At 44.0% G+C, this 21074-nt stretch overlaps 1 protein-coding gene across 1 annotated transcript in view; it reads right to left on the bottom strand.

Moving 5' to 3' along the window:
- Nucleotides 1–21074, bottom strand: part of LOC132817270 (receptor tyrosine-protein kinase erbB-4-like) — a 956628-nt gene that overhangs the window by 307410 nt on the left and 628144 nt on the right. The window contains exons 6-7 of the mRNA XM_060827652.1: nt 4805–4923; nt 2112–2253 (exon numbers count right to left, since the gene is read on the bottom strand). Coding sequence (XP_060683635.1) covers nt 2112–2253; nt 4805–4923 — 261 coding nt within the window. The remainder of the gene's footprint in view (nt 1–2111; nt 2254–4804; nt 4924–21074) is intronic.

Here is a 21074-nt window from a genome sequence, read left to right as displayed (position 1 = left end):
GCTGTACGACCGGGCCCAACAAATGACATGCTATAATGAAGACAAATGTTTCGGAAAAGACATGGTCGAGTGAAGATTCTGTAATACACCAATGCACATCTTTCTACTATTCTAATTCCTGGACCAGCTTCAAACTCTATTCTAATACAGTCGCGAGTGCAGTGCTGGAAAAGCTCAGCAAGTCCGGCTTGGATGTTGCCTGACCTGCTGTGCTTTTCCAGCACCACACTCTCAACTCTGACCTCCAGCATCCGCAGTCCTCACTTTCTCCCTCTAATCTAATACACCTGAGGTCAATATGTCCATTACTATGGCCTGGCAAATTAAGCTAGATTATTTTGTTTCCTTGGATGGCTAACTTAAATTTACTTTCATTGGGTTGAATTTAAAATCTCCTAAATTTCTCTTAATGGAGCAATCAAATGGTGGTAAGTATGATGGACCAGATAGCATTCTCTGTGTTGTATTGACTCTGTGACTTTGTTGAGAGATAGTGAATAACTCAGAGGATAAGGGTCTTTACCCAGAGAGACGTTAGAGTGTGGAAGTCAGGGAACGTTGACTGACTAACGTGAATGGCAATAAAAAATTAGTCAGATAAATGCAAAGACTGAAGGGAATGGAAGATGGGTAGAATCACATGACTTGGGGTGATTAGGAGCTTGGGCAGCACGGTGGCACAGTGGTTAGCACTGCCGCCTCACAGCACCAGAGACCCGGGTTCAATTCCCGCTTCAGGCGACTGACTGGGTGGAGTTTGCACATTCTCCCAGTGTCTGCGTGGGTTTCCCCCCACAGTCCAAAAATGTGCAGGTCAGGTGATTTGACCATGCTAAATTGCCCACAGTGTTAGGGGCAGGGGCAAATGTAGGGGAATGGGTCTGGTGGGTGGAGGGTCAGTGTGGACTTGTTGGGCTGAAGAGCCTGTTTCCACACTGTAGGGAATCTAATCGAATAAATACCAGTACAGGTCTGTTGGGATGAATGGCCTGTTTCTGGACTGGGTATTATGTACCTTCATTCACTCTCAATTCAGTTTTTAAAGCTTTTTCTAATGGACTCCTCCTTTGCTCTCGGAATTATTCTAGTATTATTTCTGTGCACCTTTTCGCAGGTATATCCTACTTACAGTGAGGTGACCAAATTGAGTTGGCATTGCACAAGCTGAGCTTATGTTGTCCTGTTCCAACTCTGGATGACGCAGTATTTTGTTACATTTGTTGATTACTTTCTCGTGTTACTAACTGTGACAGCGTTCTTTCCAAGAGCCTGTGAGCTCCGTGTAGTAGGCAAACACATTCTTTTGGGAGGGGGTTGTAACTTAATGTGGCTAAGTCTGAAGATATGAAATTTGGAAGAAGGAAGATGGGCAGGCAACACTGAGGTCTTCAGTGAGTTAAAAATCTCATCCAACCAGTCCAATCTTCGCTGTGATCACTCAGTTTTGATACCATTTCAAGAACGTGAACAGAGTTGCTTCATTGGGACTGTGGACTATGCTCTAAGGTGTACTGCTGATTGACTGCAGAGTTTATTGTGATCCTGTGTTCCCAGTCAAAAAAAATCATTGGTAGAGGGAGTAGCAACCTAACAGGGGACCATTACCTTGTTCACTGACCCACCCTCCTCAGAGGACGATTCTTTATTATTGTCCTAACGAAGATAGTTTTACAGAGAAACTTGCCTTCATCCCCCAATCCAACTGGAAATTTAGGTCAAACACAGAAATAACCCAAACAGCTGCAAGAGCACAATCACCTCAAGACAACACATGGGTTTGAATCAAATGCATTTCTAGAAACATCCATTTGAGCAGTGGGAATGTCTTCATTTGAAATAATTTCACTTTAGACCTGAAAAGCCTCGAGGGACCTTCTATTGAATTCAAACCTGCCCTGCTGCCTAACTAGGAAACTGCTCAGGTCAATGTCATGTTATACAACAACTGACTCGCCAGCGCAGCCATAAGTGTTGTCCACTGAAATATGTGCACCTTACTTCTTGCTAATTAGATCCTGGGTCTTTTCAGACAATGCAACAACACATAACAGTGGGGTTTTATACTTCTTCACACTGAGGCCGCAAGAGACCTTTCTTTCTGGAAAACGTACGTGGGCATTTCTTGACACAGAACGCTCCATATGTATACTTGGCGTTGGGATTTGGTTCCACCTGGAAAGTTATGGTGTTGTAAAAGAACGGCAGAGGACACTGAATAACACAGGCTCCGCTGTCATTGAAATTGGTGCAGGCCTGCAAAGTAAAGAGATACCATCATTATAGGGAATAATCGCAGCCATTACAGCCTACTCTGGAAAACAACTACAACTTGCCACCCTTAATGTTTGAGATACTGAGTGCCATAATGAAACAGAATCACAAATATAATAGCCAGGAAAGAGACTTCTCTGTATTGCCAGCATTTTGACCTGAGGTGTCTACTTTAATGCAACCTCCTGATGCTCTTATATTCTTCCTTTCCAAATTTCTCTGGCAACTGCTGAAGCAGTTTCAGTTTTGGGAGAGGAATATTACTGTGGGAACCTCATCTTAAGAATTCTGTGTGAAGTGAGCTCTTGTCACCTGATAAACCCCATTCCTAATTCGGCTACTTAGCAATCTCATTCAGAGACAGGAGTAGCAGAATGTCCCATTTATAATTCGAGGAGAGTTCTGAAGTACTTTGTTTGAGCAGCGTGCAAAAACATTCCACAGAGGCCGCTATCCTGTCAACAAGCCACCCTTTATTTACCTATGGGAAGTGCTTGACACTGATCCAACTCACTCAGAGCCAGCTATCAAGAGTGAAACAAGATGTCTGATATTCCTGTTCTTATCTGTCAGCCTGGGCTCTCTGACTAGACCAGATTAACAGCCCCAAACAGCACAATCACCACATAGTGTTGAGCCTGCACCTAACCCACGGACAGCGTAGGAGGAGCTTTATTCAGCAGCTAACTGTCCTGGGAATAACTAATATCACACTATTGGGTGGGCTGAATGGTCTCATTCTGTGTCACATATTTTTCAATAATCTGTGCTGGGAATGACTGATAGGCACATCAGCAAAATTTCCCTTTTATATTGTAGGAATTCCTTATTTATTAAGTGCCTGCAGGATGTGTTCTACAAATAATAAAAGTAGACTCATAAATTACCATTCAGCAAGCATTAAACTGAAACTACATTTTGATGTGCACTAAATTAGATCAATCTGTTGCAGAAGAAAATTTACTTCTATTATTCATTCCCAGCAAGAAAAGATCTTCGTAATAGTTTTAAATATTTGTTTATTCCTTGGATCAGACAAATATAAACAGGTATAATCAGATAGTCCACGTTCTAATGAATCCCAAGATTGGGTTAATACATTCTAACAATCAAAGTTACTCTTCATCAAAATTACTTTTTAATGTTTGGTCTAACTCATCTTTCTCGTAAACCAGTCCTCATACTTTATCTTTGTGCCAGAGAACTGACCCATGGAAAACAAAGTTAAAAATCACACAACACCAGGTTATAGTCCAACAGGTTTAAATGGAAGCACTAGCTTTCAGAGCACTGCTCCATCAGGTGATGAAAGAGCAGTGCTCCAAAAGCTAGTGTGCTTCTAATTAAACCTGTTGGACTGTAACCTGGTGTTGTGTGATTTTTAACTTTGTACACCCCAGTCCAACACCGGCACCTCCGAATCAAGGAAAACACATTTTCTAGGTAGCTCTACCAGGACATCAGCCAGTAGGTCTAAAGGGTAAGTTTGTTAAGGTAAATTCTCATGCGTTTTTATATTGGTCAAACAGTAATTAGCTTAAAGACAACTGTTGCTCTATGAGGAAGTTATTGGACAGGGAAGTGCTTGCAATGTCACTACTATTATGGCTGCAGGGAGGGTGTCTGTAACCAGACACTTATCAACCTCTTCACTGATCTTTTAGTGCACTCATAAAAAGTAAGAGGATACAATCGGGAATTCATAGCAATAAAAACAATCCAGAGGAAAATGAGCCCTTCTCTACTTAAATACCACAATGAAGCATAATGAGACACTGCATCACAACGGTGCTAGCCCCTTAAAGCAACACAACCTGCACAAGGCACATTTCCCTGTCTCAGATGATTCAGCAATTCCTCATCTGGAAATATATGCCTGCAGTAGCAACGGTTTTAGGAACCATTTATATGCATGCCTGTACTTTCTTAGTTGTTGACACACCAAGCCATGGGGGAGGAAATTAGTCAGTGATACCGTGACATGACTGAAATGTGCCAATACTACTGTACTGAATGCGAAATCGGTCAGTGTCATGAATGTGAACTATTACTGTAACAAATATGAAATAGTACAGAGTTATTGCAATGAACATGGAATGGGCCAGTGTCACTATAATGAATAGGAATGGATCAGTATTAATGTAATGAGCAGGAAATGGGCAGGGCAACAGTGTTGCTGGGCCAACAGTGAAACGTGATCATGTTACTATAAAGAACATGAAATGGGTCAATATTGTTGTAATGTATATGAAGTTGTCCAGTATCACCACAATAAACTTGAAATGTGCCTGTGTTACTGAAACAACTGTGAATTGAGACAATGTTACTACAATGAATATGAACTGGGTCCAAGTTACTGTAGTGAACTTGAAACAGACCAGTATTACAGTAAAGAATGTGATCATCCATTTGAAATGGTTCTGTGTTATTACAATGACATTGATGGGTAATGGGCTACCGCGATGACCTTGAAATGGGTTAGCGAAACTAAAAGAAAGCTTGAGATTGGTCAATGCTACTTGCGGTCACATACAAAGCAGTCAGTGTCCTTTGGCCCTGAGCAGCCACCCGCACATTCCCGATGGCAGCAATCGCTGACAAATGGGCTGAAGCATCGCTCATCACACTGCTGCGCGCACACCGTCTTCGTGACTGCAAAAGAAAAACAGCACAGGTCATCAAAAATGGGGTCGTGCTTGCATTCTGGATGGTTACAATTTCAGTTTCTTTTTATTTGTTCCATGGGATGGGGATTTCGCTGGCCATTCACTGCTCTTCCTTAATTGTCAAACTTCCCTTTCAGGAGAAACATTCAACATCTGTTTTCTGCTGTTGAATTACAGGCAGATTTTGCACAAGAGGAAAGATTTCACAATACACTGCGAGCATGTCTTAGCGAGAGATAAATACATTTAAGTGTTTCCAATTAATCTTTCCTATGCCTATGCTGTATTCCCTATGGATTGGCAAAATTGCTTTATGTGAAACTTCTCTCTTCATGAATCACCGGTTAGCATTAAAAGCAATCTATTACTGAAAGCAAGGATGGGGCTTTCAGGAGATTGACTCTTGCTCCTGTAATGTGCCCAAACACATTCACCATATTTAGACAAACCTCGATTCTTTCTTCTGTACACACATCTAAAGCACAAAATTTGTTTACTTGTAAGTAAAGCAAGATCATGGAAACTGTTGACAACTAAGGTGTCAGAACCAGAAGAGGTAAACATTTGTACTGAGGTGTTTACTGAAAAATTCAACAGGGAAAAATGAACAACTCACTACTGGATCTCAAAGTTAGCTCTGCAGTACACCCACTCAATGAGACTGGTTAGCATGTTTATTTGTTACCTACCCAACTTTATAGAGGAGGTCTTGTGGTACATCTCTGGTCAGGGTCAGAAGCTCAACTCCCACGCCAAGATTTGATGGTCAATAAAAGTATATTCATAATGCAGTAAAATAAGTAGAGTATCAACCTGTAAATCTTTCCAACACACACCAATGACAGGCACTAAGCGCAGAAGAGATCCAGTCAGCTACATGATGGAAGGGATGTTGGAGCAATCATCATCACTATTTGTAGCTCCAGGCCACCATACGTACGTAATGTAGCCACGGCAACAGGGAGCACTTTTGGGATATTCACTTGGCCCGACAGCTGATGTGAATCAAATTGGTGCCAGCAGCAAGGGGTTCAATCCCCATTCTGCATGGGATTCAGGAGTCTGTTGTACTCTTTGCTACCTTCCCCCGCCCTCCTCTCTGACCTATCACCTTCATCCCCACCCCCGTTCACCTATTGTACTCTTTGCTACCTCCCCTCACCCTCCTCTCTGACCTATCACCTTCATTCCCACCCCAATTCACCTATTGTAGTCTATGCTACTTTCTCCCCTCTCCCACCGCCCCCCTCATTTATCTCTCCACTCTGCAGGCACCCTCCCTCTATTCCTGATGAAGGGCTTTTGCCCGAACCATCGATTTTCCTGCTCCTTGGATGCTGCCTGACCTGCTGTGCTTTTCCAGCACCACTCTAATCTAGACTCTGATTTCCAGCATCTGAAGTCTTTGTTTTTACCTATTCAGGGCCTGCCCCCTTGCGCTACCCCTGGTGGAGAGCGGAGGGCTATCAGTCCAACTTCTCTTTCAGGCAGGGAGTGTGTGTGTGTGTGTGTGTGTGTATTTCTGCATCGTTATAAACTCCAACTGTGTAAATAAAGAAGGCAAACTGTAAGCTATGTATATCCAGTATATATAACACAGTAAGACCTGCTGTACCTGTCAGAGCAGAACATTCTAACAGGAGGAGGCAAGATCTGAGCTTGCAGAATGACAATGTGACAACGTACATGAAGCAGACAGTTCGAGCTCACTTATAGTAAATGGTCAGCTTGCTTGGAAATTGCTGCGCTCAATATTGATTCGGGGACTCGCCAACCTGAAAGCTGTGCAGAATGCTTAGCTACTCTGAATTGTGAGCCTGACCCGGGACCTAACTGTATACTTTGCAGAAAAGCGCTGAAAACCAACGACTGGCTGTTCACAGTAGCTGAGATGGAATTGAGGCTTCTAAAAGCATAATTTTTAAAATTGCAGTTAGGGTGCAGGCTGAAATTAGGCACTTTAGTTCTATCAGTTACCAATGATCCATACAGTGTATTCTTCTTCCTTTTTGTGCCACGGGTAATGGAGGATTAATACGGCAATTTTCATTATAAGTGGGCAGTAATTTTACTATTATAGGCATCTTCTTCCATTTGCCTATTACAGCAAGTGAACTGAGATATTGGGCTTCGTCTCATTCTATAAGTTGATCTTCATTATATCCAATTTTTCAAAATTGTTTCTAACACTTTTGCATGCTTGAGCTTACGTGCAGTGTCCACGAGTGAAAATGCTGTTAATGTGCTGCTGCTGCCAAAGACTTCTGGAGAGTCAGGCACTGCTTTAGTAATCGCCCCTTGTGACAATTTCTCAGAAAGCACGAACATCCTGAGGTCAGCCCTTCACAGTTGGCTCAACAGTGACCTGAAGTGTTCTAGTTTAGGGTACGACACAGTAACTCAAAATGGAGGCCACCATGATAACGTTCTGAATGCTGTCAGTCACATTCGAGTTAGATCTCTAAACTAAAATAGCAAAACTGCTCGTAATCCTTCTTTCAAATGATTATTAATGTGAATATCTGAAGGGCCTCTACTGCACTGTTATGTTCCATGTATGTGGAAATTAGATAATGTAGGGGGTGTATGCACATGTTTATGTGCATTGTTAAGTGCATAAGTATGCATGTAAACACAAGAGCATACACAAATAGACATCTAAATCTCAGAAATGACTGCCAGACTATTCAAACCCCTTGGCATCATGGTAGCCCACAAACCCATCAACACATTAAAACAGCAGCTAATGAACTTGAAAGACTCTATATTGACAACAATCAAAACTAATGTCATTTACAAATAAGCTTGCAAGAACTGTAACAAACACTACATTGGACAAACAGGCAGAAAACTAGCCACCAGGATACATGAACATCAACTAGCCACAAAAAGACATGACCCACTCTCATTAGTATCCTTACAGATGGATGAGGAAGGACACTACTTCAACCGGGACAACACATCCATCCTATGACAAGCCAAACAAAGACATGCACGAGAATTCCTGGAAGCATGGCATTCCAACCAGAACTCCATCAATAAATACATTGACTTGGATCCCATTTACCACGCCCTGACAAAAAGAACAGGAAATTACATCAGCATAGGAAATGATGTCACCACTGGAAATGTCATCACCAACCCAAGGAAACCCAAACATATAAATAGAAATAAGGCTACACCACCAGTGCTTCACCAGAGGCTCAATGAAGATGTTAGAGTAAAAAATGAGGTCTGCAGATGCTGGAGATCACAGCTGCAAATGTGTTGCTGGTCAAAGCACAGCAGGCCAGGCAGCATCTCAGGAATAGAGAATTCGACGTTTCGAGCATAAGCCCTTCATCAGGAATGAGAGAGTGTAGCCAAGCAGGCTAAGATATCGCAATCCTCTTCCTGACCTCTCCGCCCCCACCCCACTCCGGCCTATCACCCTCACCTTGACCTCCTTCCACCTATCCCACCTCCATCGCCCCTCCCCCAAGTCTCTCCTCCCTACCTTTTATCTTAGCCTGCTTGGCTACACTCTCTCATTCCTGATGAAGGGCTTATGCTCGAAACGTCGAATTCTCTATTCCTGAGATGCTGCCTGGCCTGCTGTGCTTTGACCAGCAACACATTTGCATCAATGAAGATGTTACCTAGTATGGTGACGCAACATCTGAAAATGAAACGTCTAGATCAGCAAGCAAATCGATATCCAGAACTTCAATCTGAGCTACAAATCTTCTCAAACCTCGATAACAGACATATATATGTACAGATGTCTATACATTTATGTACATGCAAACATTGGAAACAGGAACTGGACTAGGATACCTGGTCCCTCACACCTTTTCTGCCATTCATTATGATCATGGCTACATTGTGCCTCAACTCCACTATCCCTTGTTTCCCTGAAATGTCTTAGCCTTGCACTTACGGAGCACCCACAACTCTCTGGAGAAGATGCTTCCAAAGATTAATAATGTTTCGAGTAAAGAAATTCCTCCTCACTTCAGTCCTGAATGGTCAGCCCCTTATCCAGAGTGTTCCCTCGTGTTCTGGATTTCCAAGCTGGGGAAACAATGTCACAATGTTTACCTTGTATAGAACTCTCACAATCTTTCAAATGTGTTACAACAGGGCCTTGATTAGATAAGCCCCGGGCCAAGGAGTGGCAGATAGAGTTTAATAGAGTCATCGTCATAGAGTCCTAAACACAGAGACAGGCCCTTCAGCCCAAACTGGTCCTATGCCGACCAAAATGTTCGTCCACTCTAACTCCATTTCACTGCACTTGGCCCATACCTTCTAAACCTTTCCTGTCTATTTATTTGTCCAAATGTCTTTTTAAATGTACTCACCTCAACCACTTCCACTGGCGGCTCATTCTATGTGCATATTACCTACTGTGTAAAACATTTGCCCCTCAGGTTCCCTTTTATTCTTTCCCCTCTGACCTTAAACTGATGCCCTATTGTCCTCGATTCCCCAAACCTGGGAAAAAGACTGAGTGCATTCACCCTATCCATGCCTCTCATGATCTTATACACCTCTATAAGAATCCCCCTCAGTCTCCTCTGCTCTAAAGAAAAATGGCCTAGCTTGTCCAACCTTTCCCTATAAAGCTATAGACCATTGAATCCTGGCAGCAATCCTTCCAAATTTCTTCTGCACTCTTTTCAGTTTAACAATATCTTTCCTATAAGAAGGTGACCAAAACCGAAGACAATACTCCAAGTGTGGCCCGACCAATGTCCCGTATAACTAGAACATAACTTCCAAACTCGCATACTCAGTGCTCTGACTGATGAAGGCCATTGTGCCTAAGGTCTTCTTCACTGTCCTGTCTACCTTTGACTCCACTTTCAGAGAACCTGAACTCCAAGGTCCCTCCATTCCACAAAACTCTTTAAGGCCCTACTATTCACCATGAAACTCCTACCATGATTTGAATTTCCGAAATGGAAAGCATCAGTATTAAACTCCATTTGCCATTTCTGGGCCCTTTCCTCAGCTGATCAACTTCGTGATAATTACTGATAACTTCTTCACTGTCAATGATACCTCCTACTTTAGTGTCATCTGCAAACTTGTACATTCTCATCCAAATCATTCATATAGCTAACAAACAGCAATGGGCCCAGCACCGATCCCTGAGGCACTCCATTAGTCACAGGCCTCCAGTTTGATTTGCATCCTTCTACTATTACCCTCTGCTTCCTACCATCAAGCCAATTGTCTACCCAATTTGCCAGCTCCCCCTAGAGTCTATGCAATCTAACCTTCCAGAGCAGCCTACCATGTGGAACCTTATCAAAGGCCTTACTGAAATCCATATAGGCGACCTCTACTACCCTGCCCTCATCAACCTTCCTGGCCACCTCATCAAAGAACTCTTACAAATCTGTGAGGCTTTATTTCCCTTGCACAAAGCCATGCCGACTATTTCTGATCAAATCTTGTCTTTCCAAATACATGTATTTCTTAGCTCTCAGAATCTTCTGAAGTAACTTACCTACCACAAATCTATCATTCCCAGGTTTTTCTTTGTAGCCTTTCTTGACTAAAGCACAACATTTGCTACCCTCCAGTCTTCCAAAGCCTCACCCGTGTCTAACAATGATGCAAAAATGTCAGCAAATGCCCCCACAATGTCTTCTCTAGCCTTTTACAGTGTTCTTGGATATATCTGGTCTGGGACCAGGAGATTTATCCACCTTCCTACATTCTAATACATCCAACACCTTCTCTTCTGTGGTGTTATGGACTGTTCCCAAAATATCACCATTAACTTCCCCAAGTTCTCAGGTCTTCATGTCTTTCTCCATGGTAAACACCAAGGAGAAATATTCATTGAGGAGCTCGTCCATCTCCTGCAGTTCCACACATACATGTCCACACTGGTCCTTGAGGGGTCCTATTCTCTCTCTCTGGTTATTTTTTTCCTTTCATATACTTAAAGAACCTCTTTGGATTCATCCTAATCTTCTCAGCCAAGGCTATCTCGTACCCCCTTTATGCCCTCCTGATTTTCTTCTTCAGTAAATTCCCTTATCCCCTATGTATCTCCAGGGATTCCCATGATCCCAGCTGCCTGTACTTGAGCCATTTCTCCTTTTTTCTGTTCAAAGACTCAATACCTCTTGTTATCCAGGGTTGCGTTGTCCTGCCAACCTTGCCTTTCACCCTCACAGGAACATATAGACCATGAACTCTAGCTATCTCACTTTTAAAGGCCAAAATGTGATTCCAAAATAAACTGAAATATAGATCACTCTTAACTACTGTGTAAAGGCCACTCAGCACCACATTCTCAAGAGCAGTTAAAGATGGATAATAAATGCTGGCCTTATTACAGGTACTCATATCATGTGAAGGAACATATAGAAATAATCAACCTAATTGGAAATTCAGATAAAACCTCTTCCTTGTGAGAATGTGGAAGTCATTGGTATCTAAAGTGAACTACTTAGTTGCATTGAGATGAAAATTATTTAAACATGAGTAGGGGGACTAAATAAGAGAATATTTGATGAGGAAGGGAGGGAGAGAGTAGGCTCATGTGGAGTTCTGAAGAGGTCATAGCAGACCCGAAACGTTAGTTCTGTTCAGTCTTCAGAGATGCTTACAGAAGTGATGAGTTGCTCCAGCATTTTCTCTTTTTATTTCAGATTTCTGACACCTTCATTGTTTTGCTTTTATGTGATCATGCACCACAGGTACTCAAATCATCGTGGATATCCCTAAACCCTGAAATATGCACATCTCCATAACGATAGCAGCTCCTGCTGAAAGCGAATATTTCTGGGCCGTGTCACCCACAAATTGGGTGTGTTAGCTGCAAAAGAAGTAATGAAGAGACCAGGGGAAAAAAAAACCCAGAATGATATCTCAAATTCAAGTGGATGAGGGGAGAAATCTCAATTTGGAGAAGGTGCATGCTGGGAGATGTTTCATTCAAAAACTGACTGACACACGGAACATTCGCTGGGTAGAGTAGTGGACACTTGCTAGAGATGGAGAATAAGACCATAAGAAATAGGAATATTCAGTTCCCTGAGTTTGCTCTATCATTCAATAGGATCATGGCTGATCTGACACTCCTCATATCCCACTTTCCCCATAATCCTCGATTCCCCTACAGAACAAGAAGATATCTTAGCCTTAAACAAACATAAAGACTGTTTCCCGTCCCCCTACCTCCGCTCTCTATGGCGAAGAATTCCAAAGACTCACGACCCTGTATGGAAACGTGAATTGGTTCTGAATCAATGAACTGTGTGAGGGCCAAATAGCCTTTTCCATGTTCACTCTCTCATGACTGAAGGAAGCTTTGGCATACTCGCTCTGAGACAGCTAGAAGTCCACTGCAGGAATTTACTCACAACTGGTCCATTCTTCCTGTCACATTTTGGAATCACATTAAGGCTTTTAAAAGCGAGACAGCTAGAGTTCATGGTCTATATGTTCCTGTGAGGGTGAAAGGCAAGGTTGGCAGGAGTAGGGAACTCTGGATGACAAGAGGTATTTGAACAGAAAAAAAGAAGGTATGGCTCAAGTACAGGCAGCTGGGATCAAGGGAATCCCTGGGAGATATGTAGGGGATAAGGGAGTTTACTGAAGAAGAAAAATCGGGAGGGTGAAAAGGGGCATGAGATAGCCTTGGCTGAGAAGATTAGGGTGAATCCAAAGAGGTTCTTTAAGTATATGAAAGGAAAAAGAATAACCAGAGAGAGAACAGGACCCCTTAAGGACCAATGTGGACATGTGCGTGTGGAACAGCAGGAGATAGACGAACTCCCCAGTGAATAATTTTCCTCTGTATTTACTGTGGAGAAAGACATGAAGACCTGAGAACTTGGGGAAGTTAATGGTGATATTTTGGAGACAGTCTATATCACAGTAGAGAAGGTGTTGGAGGTATTAGAAACAATGGAGGGACAATTCTGGATACATGCTGCTAATCTACGAGGTGACACATATTTTAGTTCAATTAGTCTTTAGAGGTAATGGTTACCAGTTCAATTTTGTTCTCTGGCCTGAGCAGTTGACAAGAATACACCAAATTTTCTCTGACTCCTCTCCCCCTTCGATTACTATTTCATTCAGCCTGTTTTTAGGAGAGGGTGAGAGAGTATCAGTCCAATCCTCCAACTCAAGAAGAGAGGAAAGTAATTATGATGCTACTCCCACTGAGAGGCAACTTATTTTTCAGACTCCGGTGTGAGGCCTCGACTTCGTCAAACAGCCTGAAGTGATCAATCAGTGACATTTCCCAATCTGAAAGCTCGCATTTGGTGCATTTTATGATTACAGGAAAATTGATCGCATAAAATATCAGCGTTCACATTAACATCAGGACAATATGCAGCGGGTTCGTCAGAAAGCAGAGCTGTATGATCCCCAGATAACCTGTGCGAGTTTTCAAATGTCCAGAAGCATAAAGGTCATAATGGAAAATAACAAAAATCAATGTAACTGCTGAACATACATATTACCATAGAAACACAAAGGTTTCAATCAAACAGCTTCCTTATGGTGATAGTGAAGTGCTGCTCCCCATTGATCCAGCTCTTTGCTTCAATGACTTGGGTATCGGTTGCAGCACTAGCAATCAGCTCCATTGACTGACTGGTTAAATAACAATCAGTCACAATGGCATGAATATCATCAGACCTGGAGCAAAATGCCTAACAGTTGCAACAATTCCTCGTTTTAACACACAAATGAAATCTATAGCTATTAGTCTGGGACATTTTTATTGTATTTTTTTCCTGACATTACCAACTTTAATTAGACAAAGAAAAAAATCACAAATGTGCCAGAAACCCTGCTGAGCAAGCACATGGATGCACCAAGCTAACAGTATCACATCTTTCACAGAGAAACTCATGGTACGCACTAACAGTGGTGGCTGAAATCATACAGGTAGATGATACCACCATCAACAACTTGCATTAATATAGTGCCTTCAACCCCATGCAAACACTCCGGGACTGCCATCAAACAGAAAGTTGATACCGAGCTGCATAAAGAGATATTAAGACAGCTGGCCGAAGTGTTAGACGAGGAGATGGTTGATAAGGATCAGTCAACAGAAAGCCGAAGGGAGGGAATTCCAGAACTTAGAAACTAGACAGCTGAAGGGACATGCAGCCACTGCAGTAGCAATGAAAATAGAAAACATTCATTGGAAGCATACAAAGGTTGGAGAGTACAAGGTTACAGAGAAAGGGAGAGAGAGACATTGGAAGGAGGAGAGCTTTCATCATTGAAGCATTGTTGAACTGGATCTCTATGCTTCTGGATTATATCATCTAAGATTAGCAAAATGGTAACTGCCAGTCTTAGAGAGTTTTTATCACCCTCCAAAACAATCCTCCTCATCCACAGCTCATTCTTTCAACAACCAAGCATATGCTTTCCACTAGTTGTGCAGAGCTTAAGGTTTATCTCTGGACTGCGAGTCCTCCAGAGTTAATCTGATAGGTTTGCTTCTGAAGAACTTGGGGGCAAGAAGAGGAGTGAGATTGGGTTGCTTACTCAAACCATTGAAGAACAATACAAAGGTATGGAATTCAGATTTCAAGCAAATGCTCACAGGAACCAATCAGATATACATGTAGATATGGATACTTTGAGGATTGTGAAGTGGTGAAGGGTGAGACGCAGGTAGGGTTGAGCTACAAGAAGAGGGCAGGACTATTCCCAACTGAGATTGCCTTGCTCCAAATACCTTATATATTTCTGCACTCTTACAGAAGAAATTCCAACATGCATCTAGTCTTGACCACAAAGCATTACCCTGATGGCACAAACGTATTTAGGGACACTGGGCAAATTTTGCACCACCCTCTCCTCACTACCCACGCACACACACACACACAATTCTCCATTTATAATTGCAGGTGTATGATATGGGTTATCCATTCGCATTGTCCCAGTTTTTTTTTAGAATGACTGGCAGAAATGCACATTATAATGTGCAATGTGGCTCACATGATGTAATAGTGTATTTCGGCAATAAAGTTAAAAATCACACAACACCAGGTTATAGTCCAACAGATTCATTTGGAAGCACTTTTGGAGTGCTGCTGATGAAGGAGCAGCGCTCTGAAAGCTGATGTTTCCAATTAAACCTGTTGGACTATAACCTGGTGTTGTGTGGTTTTTAAACTTTGTACACCCAAGTCCAACACTGGCGTCTCTACATCATTTCTGTAATATTTACTGAACGATATTGTAGAGAATTTACACCATCAATGATCAGAGTGATAGAGTGGGAGAGAGTGAATTATACCCTTTGATATTATTCACAGGTTTACAATTTTAGAATATTCATGTAGATGTGCAATTGCATATAATTGTAACATCAGCAGAATGGGGAATACAATATGAAACTTTGGAAAACATTGTAAAAGTATGGAAATCTGTGTGAGTCTATGAGTGTGTGTGTGTGTATATACCAGTGTAGGCCCAGTTCATTCATTCCCACTGCTGAAGTCTGTTTGTTCACTTATGCAGTCTCATGAATACTTCATTCAGTTTTTTACTCCCCTCAAATTTGACCACTCAGCCGAATTTGCCTAGTGGCTGTAATGGTCCTGCCACACACACAGGCAGCCAAGATTTCCCACGCTCACCAGAGAACGTTTTATCCTTTATTTATTTCTTAGCTCTCTGTGCTCTGACCAAGTCTAGTTACGAAGATTAATAATAGATGCCGCTGAAAATTGTAGACCCTTGTCATCCAGAACTCTGCACTTAGCAGAAAACAAGGAGGACTGAATAAGGGCAATGCTGTCTGCTTCACAGAATTGTTACAGACAAAAAAACTGCAGATGACAAAATCTGAAGTCGACAGGCAGGAGGCTGGAAGAACATAGCAAGCCAGACAGCATCAGGAGGTGGAGAAGCCGACATTTTGGCTCTAACTCTTCTTGAGGAATGGCGGGGGGGGGGGGGGGTTAGGGGGAGCTGCACACAAAGCGAGGTGGGGGAGGAAGGGTTATGGGTGGGAGAGGGGCAGAATGATGAGGTGGTGATAGCTGGTTATGGGTACAGAATACGACCTGGTTGGTCGATGGGAGGAATGAATCTGGTTGGTAGTTGGAGGGAAGGGTCAGTTGGAGAGATGGAAGTGGGAGGGAGCTGGAAAGAGAGTCGGGGTTGGGGGAAGGGTGGAAAGTTTATTGGAAATTGGAGAACTCTGTGTTGAGTCCTCCAGGCTGTAGGCTGCTCAGGTGGAAAATAAGGGATTGTTCCTCCAACTTGCGGTCTGGTTCATTGTGGCAATGGAGGAGGCTGAGGATGGATATGTCAAAGAGGGAATGGGAAGGGAAATTGAATTGGGTGGTGACCAAGAGGTTTGGGTCCTGGATAGAGGTGAGGGAGGTGGTGTGCTAGCCGATTTTGCATCTTTCCCGGTTGCAGGGGAAGGTACCTGGGGTTTGGGGTGAGTTAGTGGGAGAGTGGCATAAACTAAGGACTGTTGAAGGGAACGGTCCTTGCAGAAGGCAGAGAGGAGTGGGGAGGGGAAGATGTTCTTGGTGGTGGGGTCTAGTCGGAGTTAGCAGAAGTGTTTAGTGATGATATGTTGGATGCGGAGACTGGTGGGGTTGGAAATAGGAACAAGGGAAAACCTGCCTTTATTATGTTTGGAGGGGGGAGGAGTTAGAGCCGTGAAGTGGGGAATGGAATAGGTGTGATGGAGGACAGTCTGGATGACAGTGGGGGGGAAAGCATGTTATTTAAAATATTCGGGGATACTTGGGAGGGGCACATCTCCTCATCAGAGCAGATGCGATGGACACAGAAGAATTGGGAAAACGGGATTGAGCTTTTGTAGGAAGTGGTGTGGGAGGAGTGCAGTCCAGGTAGTTACGGGAGTCTGTGGGTTTGCAGTAAATGTCTGTCTGTAAACTGTTGCCCGAGATGGAAACAGAAAGGTGGTTCAGCCTCTGACACTAGCTCTCTGACTCCATATGCTACCTTCTGCTTGACCACGACTCTGCCACGGCCCATCAGGCCAGCATCACCCACACTGTCTGTGACCTCATCGCCTCTGGTGATCTCCTCTCCACTGCCTTCAACCTCATAGTCCCCCCAGCCCCACATTGCCTGGTTCTACCAGCTCCCCGAGATCCACAAGTTCAACTACTCAGGCCGACTCATCATCTCTAAGTTCCTACCTCACAGTACTCATTTCTTCCATCCTCGACTCCATTTTCTCCCCCTTGGCTGAGACACTTCCCTCCCTACATCCGGGACACCAACCAAGCCCTCCATCTCTATGGAAACTTCCAGCTCTCCGACCCCAGAGCTTCATATTCTCGATAGACGTGCAGTCCTTATACATGTCCATACCACATAATGATGGCCAGCAAGCCCTCAGCTTCTTCCTCTCCAACAGATCATCCAGTCCACCTCAACCGATACCCTCCTCTGCCTCGCCAAATTAGTCCTCACCCTCAGTAACTTTTCTTTGAACTCTTCCCATTTCCTCCATATTCAGGGGATGGCCATGGGCCCTCGCATGAGCCCCAGCTAAGCCTGCCTCTTTGTCAGTCACGTCGAACAATCCCTCTTCAATTCTCCTGCCGTTACATGCCGATGACTGCATCAACGCTGCATCAGTGGTGGCACGATGGCTCACTGGTTAGCACTGCCACCTCACAGCGCCAGCGACCCAGATTCGATTCCTTCATCGGGTGACAGTCTGTGTGGAGTTTGCACATTCTCCCTGTGTCTGTGATGGTTTCCTCCAGGTTCATCAGTTTCCTCCCACAATCCAAAGATGTGTAGGTCAGGTGAATTGGCCATGCTAAATTGCCCATAATGTTAGGTGCATTCGTCAGGGGTAAATATAGGGTTGGGGAATGGGTCTGGGTGGGTTACTCTTCGGAGGGTCGGTGTAGATTTGTTGGGCCAAAGGGCCTGTTTCCATACTATAGAGAATCTAATCTAATTAGGGTGGCACGGTGGCCCAGTGGTTAACACTGAAGCCTCACAGCGCAAGGGACCTGGGTTTGATTCTAGCTTCACTTGACTGTGTGTGGAGTTTGCACATTCTCCCCGTGTCTGTGTGGGTTTCCTTCGGGTGCTCGGGTTTCCTCTCACAATCCAAAGATGTGCACCTTAGGTGAATTGGCCATGCTGAATTGCCCATAGTATTCAGGGATGTGTAGGTTGGGGGTAAATGTAAAGGAATGGGTTTGGGTGGGATACTCTTCGGAGGGTCAGTGTGAACTTATAGGGCTGAAGGGCCTGCTTCCATACTATAGGGATTCTATGAATCCTGCACCCAGGCTGAACTAGATCAGTTTATCGCCTTTGCCTACAACTTCCACCCTGCTCTTAAATTCACTTGGTCTATCTCAGACGACTCCCTCCCCCTTCTTGACCTCTCCAATTCCATCTCAGACAACAGTTTATGGACTGACATTTACTACAAACCCACAGACTCCCATAACTACCTGGATTATACCTCCTCCCACCCTATATCCTGCAAAAACTCCATTCTGTTTTCCCAATTCCTCCATCTCCGCCACATCTGCTCTGACGAGGAGATGTTCCACTCCCAAGCATCCCACATGTTCACCTATTTTAAACAACCTTTCTCCCCCTCTGTTCTACTGCACCTCCTCCCGCTCCATTGCGCTAAACCTCGCCCCCTCCAAACATAATAAAGACAGGGTCCCCCTTGTCCTCACTTTCCACCCCACTCGTTTACGCATCCAACACATCATTCTTAAACATATCTGCCAAGTCCAACTAGACCTCGTCACCAAGAACATCTTCCTCTCCCCACCCCCTTCTCAAGGACCGTTCCTTTCACCAGTCCGTGGTTCGCTCCAATCTCCCCACCAACTGCAACCCCTCCCCTGAACCCCCCAACCATAAAAAGATGCAAAATCTGCCGACACACCACCCCCTCACTTCCATCCAGGGCCCCAAACAGTCCTTTCAGGTGAGACAGAGATTCACCTCCTCTCCTCCAACTTTGTTTACTCTATCCGGTGCTCCCAGTGTGCTCTTCTCTACATCAGTGAGACCAAACATAAACTAAGGGCACATTTTGCTGAGCATCTCAGCTGGGCCTGTAAGGGCCAGCCTGACCTCCAGGTCTCCACCCAGTTTAATTTCCCTTCCCACTCCCTCGCTGACATGACCATCCTGGGCCTCCTCCATTGCCACAGCGACCGGACTGCAAGTTGAAGGAACAACACCACATCTTCCTCCTAGGTACCCTACAGCCCGGAGGACTCAATATTGAGTTCTCCAATTTCAGATAACCATCCCACCCATCCCCTGATTCCCTCTCCAGCCCTTCCCCCTCCCTTCCATTCCTCTGACCGATCCTTCCCTCAAACTACCAACCAGATTCATTCTTCCCATCGACCAACCAGGTTGTACCCACCACCTGTATTCACCTATCACCACCTCACCACTCCGCCCCTCTCTCCACCCTTCCCCTTGCCCCTCTTTATCTGCAGCTCCCCCTACTCCCACCTCCATTCCTGAAGAGGAGTTATACCTGAAATGTTGACTTCTCCACCCCCTGATGCTGCCTGGCTTGCTGTGTTCTACCAGCTTCCTGCTTGTCTACCTATAGAATTGTTACAGCACTGAAGGAGGCTATTAGGCCTGTTGTCTCTGTGTGGGCTCACCCTCAGCTCAATGGGGAACAGTCTCACTCCTAAATCATATGGCTATGGATTGAAGCGTCAGTTCTGAACTCAAGCACAGAGACTAGGCTGATATTTCAATGCAGGAGCGAGCAAGTGCTGTAATGTCGGAGATTCCATCCTTCAGATGGGACATTAAATTTGAGCCCTCTGATTAAAAAAAAAATTGTGGTGCTTTTTCAAGAAAAGCCTGGGAATTCACTGGTCAGTTAGCTAATTAACATTTGTTCCTCTACTTTAGAATCAGCTGAGCATGGTCAGGGAAATCATATTGCTTTGAAAGACATTAAGCAAACATAAATTATTTCTTTTCTGCTGTGAACTGAATTTCAATTTGTTTTAATTCAATGCTGACAAGTTGGCGCAGAGGCGTGGTAATGTTGATGCTTTGTTGAGATGTGGTGAGGTTTGGAATTGTGCAGGTAATTCCCTGTACATTACTGACTGCAATACTATTGTGGGGGTGGAGTGCAAGAGGTGGGAATACACTAAATCAGGGAAATCTTCACGTAAAATAAGACTACTTCACATCCAAGTAACAAAAGGAAGTTGGGCAAACATGCCTGATCCTACCTGCAGTGAGGAATGGATAGCATTAGACTTGAGACTGGTTCTAATGCAATGCCAGTTGCGTCCGGTTCCAAGAGATCAATTGTGTTCAGGGATTCTGTAGTCAGAGGTACAGACAGACGTTTCTGTGGCCAGCAGTGAAAAATCAGAATGGTGTGTTGCTTTCCTGGTGCCAGGATCAAGGATGTCTCAGAGAGGGTGCAGAATGTTCTCATGGGGGAGAGGGGCCAGCAGGAGGTCATCGTTCACATTGGAACCAACGACATTGGAAAAGAAAAAGTTGAAACTCTGAAGGGAGATTACAGAGAGTTAGGCAGGAATTTAGAAAGGAGGTCCTCATGAGTAGTAATATCTGGATTACTCCCAGTGCTACGAGCTAGTGAGGACAAGAGTAGGAGGATAGATCAGATGAATGCATGGCTGAGGAGTTGATGTATAGGAGAAGGATTCACATTTTTGCATCATTGGAATTTCTTTTGGGGAGAAGTGACCTGTACAAGAAGGACAGGTTGCACCTAAATTGGAAGGGGAGAAGTGAGTCAAATAGTCAGGGCAGGCAGGGACAAGGTAGAACTAATAAATCAAACTACATTTATTCCAATGCAAGCAGCCTAACAGGGAAAGCAGATGAACTCAGGGTATGGTAAGGAACATGGGACTGGGATATCATAGCAATTACAGAAACATGGCTCAGGGATGGGCAGGACTGACAGCTTAATGTTCCAGGGTATAAATGCTACAGGAAGGATAGAAAGGGAGGCAAAAGAGGAGGAGGAATGCCATTTTTGATAAGGGATAGCATTACAGCTGGACTGTGGGAGGATATTCCCGGAAATACATCCAGGGAAGTTATTTGGATGGAACTGAGAAATAAGAAAGGGTTGATCACTTTATTGGG

The sequence above is a fragment of the Hemiscyllium ocellatum genome, chromosome 7, assembly GCF_020745735.1.
Source record: "Hemiscyllium ocellatum isolate sHemOce1 chromosome 7, sHemOce1.pat.X.cur, whole genome shotgun sequence".
Taxonomy (NCBI): Eukaryota; Metazoa; Chordata; class Chondrichthyes; order Orectolobiformes; family Hemiscylliidae; genus Hemiscyllium; species Hemiscyllium ocellatum.
This window is presented reverse-complemented; position numbering and strand designations above follow the sequence as displayed.